The 4,826-nt window shown below is 36.3% G+C and overlaps 1 protein-coding gene across 1 annotated transcript; it reads right to left on the bottom strand.

The window, feature by feature from the left end:
- Positions 1-2,866: 2,866 nt before the first annotated feature.
- LOC140861230 (uncharacterized mitochondrial protein AtMg00820-like) lies at positions 2,867-3,388 on the bottom strand. Its single transcript, XM_073264227.1, has 2 exons — positions 3,050-3,388; positions 2,867-2,911 (listed from the first exon to the last, which is right to left on the bottom strand). The coding sequence occupies exons 1-2, from the start codon at positions 3,386-3,388 to the stop codon at positions 2,867-2,869; spliced, it is 384 nt and encodes a 127-aa protein (XP_073120328.1).
- Between the last annotated feature and the right edge of the window lie 1,438 nt (positions 3,389-4,826).

Below are 4,826 nucleotides of genomic sequence, written 5' to 3'. Positions count from 1 at the left end.
AATTTATCTTGACTTTAAAAGGTGCAGAAATGGTTTCTGTGCACATTGGTGAAATCGGTTTATCAATCGGAGTCATGATGAATTTTATATTAATTTCTGAACATGCGGGCTTTGCTTGTCGGGCTTGAACTTATGACTAATGGGCCCTAAGCTGTTAGCGGCCTACATTATAAATAAGTTATTGCAGTACAGAAATTATACACAGCAGGTCACAATTTTCGAAAAAAACCCTAGTTTTCTCTAAGTGGCCGCCCCCCCTCCCTCTCTACTCGGGAAAATCCAGCCTGTGAATTTTGAATTTGCAGTCTGGTTTAACGGATCAAATTCGTTAATTCTCTTCGTAGAAACTTCTGATAGATTTTCTAGTGCAATCTATCAGAGGGATTAAATCTCTGTTCGTGGACCTGATTGAAGAATTGTTCGTCCATCAGTTCCTGGGAGATACAACAAGAGCAGAGCAATCTGTTGGTGTCCATAATCTCGATTCGAGATTGGAGGTAAAAATTTATAATTGTTATTTAATTTTACACGCACAATTTAATCGTAAAGTTTTGATACCCATTATGGAATCGTTCCATATAAAATTTTTAAACTTCCGCTGCACCGGGTATCAATTCTGATTGATCTGATCGTCGCGTTCTCCAACAAGATCCTCTCAAATCAGGGAGTATCTTATCTGATGTACATGAAGGAGGTGAAAGTCCTCACTCATCTGATCAATGCAGGTGAGTTCAAAGGGAGACACTTTGATCCGGTTGTATTGGAGTGGTTGAACAGATGTCGTCTGCATGCTGATGTGAGAAAGAGGGTCTGGGGGCCAATGAGGAGAAATCTAGATGATTAGGTTGGTATGAAAAATGTATTGAAGCACTTTTGAATTATGCAAAGAAATATTTTGTTTATCTTATATGATTTGTGTTTTGTGTGTGCAATTGATACTTGTAGCAAATCACGTAAGAGATCTTTAAACAATATCAGATCAAAAGAACATATTAAGCAGGTAATATTTCGACTAAATGTTTCATCTTTAGTCAGATGAAAGATTAAAAGTCAGATGAAAAGTCACCTAAAGACAGAGATAAAAAAAATAAAAAAATGATGGAGTGTTAAGGGTTACGAAGCAGAATACACAAAAGATAAGATAACTTATGATTAGACATGATGTCTGTGAAATAGTCTGTGACTTATCAACTTTTGCAATAAAGTCAAAAAGGAATAGGAAATGTTTTGAGAATCTCAAGAATTATTATCACGATCTAGGCAGATCAAATTAAAGTCTCGCAATAAATAAGCAGAGGATGATTGGACGTTTTAAACATATTGAAGCTGTCGAAGTCCTTTCATCTATTTATATGTTCCTATAAGAAGCAGAGTTAGAAGACATTTTAGCAAAACATAATTTGAAACAGCAAGAGTAAATGGCGAGAGAGAATGATTACACCGTTGTTGAGCAAGAGTATGAGATCCGGAAGGATCTATACAGAAGAAGAGTGTTTGAGCGAGGAATGAAGATGTGGCATTTCCTTGATTCTCTACGCTCTCCTCACCAAGCTAACCTTCCTTCCTTGTCTCCTGCAATGCGCCGCAGGAATTATGCAAGAATGCGTTGGTGTAAATTTATGCTTGATACACAGAATATTCGAGATGTCTTGAAGTCATCTGGAGTTCGTCTGTGCATTCTCCTTGCAGAGCAAGATGAGATGCAGAACATTTGCTTTGAAGATGATGTCTGCAATGGTCAAGGCTCCCTAAACGCTTGGATGGTCAACTGGAGCCTAGAGATGCGAAGTAGGATAGATCTAGCTCGTGTAAACTATGAAGCAAATTAATGCGTAGTAGATAAATCTGTTAAGATATGTACTGGAACGAGCAGTTAAAAAAAATTAAATATTCCCCCTAAACATGTGCTTAATCTATTCAATATTAATTAAACCAAGAACATTTCGAAAATAAGAAAACTTAGCATCGGGTAGAGGTTTGGTGAAAATATCGGCAACTTGCAGATCGGTTGAGACATGTTCTAGATGAACATCTTTCTTCTGGACATGATCTCGGATGAAATGGTGATGAATGTCAATATGCTTTGTTCTGGAATGTAGAACTGAATTGTATGTTATAGCAATTGCACTTGTATTATCACAAAAGATTGGTGCTTCAGATGAATTAACACTAAAATCTCTGAGTTGTTGTTGGATCTAGAGCAATTGTGCACAAAAACTTCCAGCTGTTAAATATTCTGATTCTGCTGTAGAAGTAGCAATGGAAGTTTGTTTCTTACTAAACCAAGAAATAAGTCTATCACCAAGAAATTGACAAGTCCCACTTGTGATTTTACGATCAATTCTGCAACCTGCGTAATCTGCATCTGAGTAACCAATTAGATTAAAGCTAGAATCTTTTGGATACCATAAACCAACATTCTATGTTCCCTTAAGGTATTTTAGGATTCTCTTTGCAGCAATATAGTGAGATTGCTTCGGACCAGATTGAAATCTTGCACACAGACCAACTGAGAACATAATGTCCGGTCTGCTTGCTGTCAGATAGAGTAAGGAACCTATAATCCCTCTGAATAAAGTTTGATCTACTGAGGGTCCAGCTTCATCTTTATCCAATTTGATTGAAGCACTCATTGGAGTACTAGCTGCAGAGCAATTCTCCATTCCAAACTTCTTTAGAAGTTCTTTTGTATATTTGGCCTGGTTAATGAATATCCCTTTTTCCATCTGTTTGACTTGCAATCCCAGAAAGAATGTTAGTTCTCCCATCATGCTCATTTCGAATTTGTCCTGCATCATCTTAGAAAACTTTTTGCATAATTTGGGGTTAGATGACCCAAATATGATATCATCAACATATATTTATACTAATAACGTATGATCGCCTTGGACAAATTTAAAAAGAGTTTTATCTACAGAACCAATAGTAAAACCATGATCATTGAGAAAAAGTGAAAGAGTATCATACCAAGCTCGTGGAGCTTGTTTTAACCCATAAAGAGCTTTATCCAGTTTGAACACATGATCTGGATAAATTTGGCTTTCGAAACCTGGGGTTGTTCCACAAATACTTCTTCTTGGAGAATACCATTGAGAAACGCACTTTTAACATCCATCTGGAATACCTTAAAGTCCTTGAAAGCAGCATAAGCAAGAAATATTCTAATAGCTTCAAGTCTAGCAACAGGGGCAAATGATTCATCAAAATCAATACCCTCTTCTTGTCTGTAACCCTGTGCTACAAGTCGAGCCTTATTTCTTACTACATTACCACTTTCATTGAGTTTATTTTTAAAAACCCATCTAGTTCCTATTATAGATTTATCTGAAGGTCTAGGAACTAAATGCCAGACAGAGTTTCTTTCGAATTGGTTCAATTCATCTTGCATGGCTTCTATCAACTACTGTCAAGAAGAGCTTCTTCGACTTTCTTAGGTTCTATATGAGAGATAAAAGCAGCATGTATAAATTCATTAATCATCTGACCTCTGGTTCTCAAAGGTGCAGATGGATTACCTATTACCAAGTTTGGTGGATGAGTCTTGGACCATCTGTAATTTGGACCAAGTTGATCTGTATTTCCTTGTTGATCTTGATCATTGTTATGTGCAATATGATCTGTGTTTGTTATGATCTCATTCTCAACTGGTGGTTCGTCTGGTCTTTGTTCTTCAGTTTGATCTGGTTCATATAGAACATTTTGTATAATCTGGATTTCTTCTTCATCATCTGTGACAAGCTTTGAATCTTCTATTCTGTTACTAAGATCATTTAAGCTTGAAGATTCATTAGTAACAGATGTCTCATCAAAAACAATGTGAACTGATTCTTCAACTATCAGAGATTTAGTATTAAATGCTCGATAAGCTTTACTAACAGATGAGTATCCAAGAAACAAACCAGCATCTGATCTGACATCAAGTGCAGTCAAATGAGTCTTACCATTGTTGTGAATGAAGCATTTGCAACCAAATACCTTGAAGTAGGATACCACTGGAACTTTACCATACCAGATCTCATAAGGTGTTTTTCCAATTTTCTTATTAATCATTGATCTGTTCTGAGTATAACACGATGTATTTACAGCTTCTGCCCAAAACTTTTGAGAAATACCTGAATCAGCAATCATTGTTCTAGCAGCTTCCTTTAGAGTTCTATTTCTCCTTTCTGCAACACCATTTTGTTGTGGTGTTCTAGCTGCCGAATACTCATGCTTGATTCCATGATTTTCAAGATACGTAGACAGAGTTTGATTTGTAAACTCGGTTCCTCTGTCACTTCTAATTTTATCAATCGATTGAGATTTCTCATTTTGAAGTCTTAAAAGAAGTTTAATCAATTGAGTGGCAGTTTGATCTTTGGATTTTAAAAATACCACCCAAGTGAATCTCGAGAAATCATCAACAATAACCAAGGTGTATTTCGTTCCCCCTAAGCTTATTACTTGTATAGGACCAAAGAGATCCATGTGCAATAGTTCTAAGCTTTTTGAAGATGATTTATAACCTTTGTTTTTGAAAGTTGATCTGATCTGCTTACCTAGTTGGCAGGCAGAACAAATTTTATCTTTTGAAAACTCGATTTTAGGCAGACCTGTAACCAATTCATGTTTACTCAGATTGGCTAAAGCTTTGAAGTTCAAGTGTTTGAGTCTCTTGTGCCATAACCAATTTTGGTTCATCTTTGATGTTATCAAGCAGACTGAAGTGTTTGGTTGATCCGACCAATTGACTCTATAAGTATTTCCGTTTCTTTCTCCTGTCATAATGATTAGTCCAGATTGATCTTTTACAGTGCAAGTGTGCTTTTGAAATTCTACGAAGTAAT

The sequence above is a fragment of the Henckelia pumila genome, chromosome 4, assembly GCF_033568475.1.
Source record: "Henckelia pumila isolate YLH828 chromosome 4, ASM3356847v2, whole genome shotgun sequence".
Classification (NCBI taxonomy): Eukaryota; Viridiplantae; Streptophyta; class Magnoliopsida; order Lamiales; family Gesneriaceae; genus Henckelia; species Henckelia pumila.
This window is presented reverse-complemented; position numbering and strand designations above follow the sequence as displayed.

Excerpts from the sequence above, each read along its gene's own strand:
- LOC140861230 (XM_073264227.1), bottom strand. The coding sequence starts at position 3,388 with ATGCAAGATGAATTGAACCAATTCGAAAGAAACTCTGTCTGGCATTTA. Across the intron at positions 2,912-3,049 it reads TATTTGTGGAACAACCCCAG|ATAAAACTCTTTTTAAATTT; the intron begins GTTTCGAAAGCC and ends TTGGTTCTGTAG.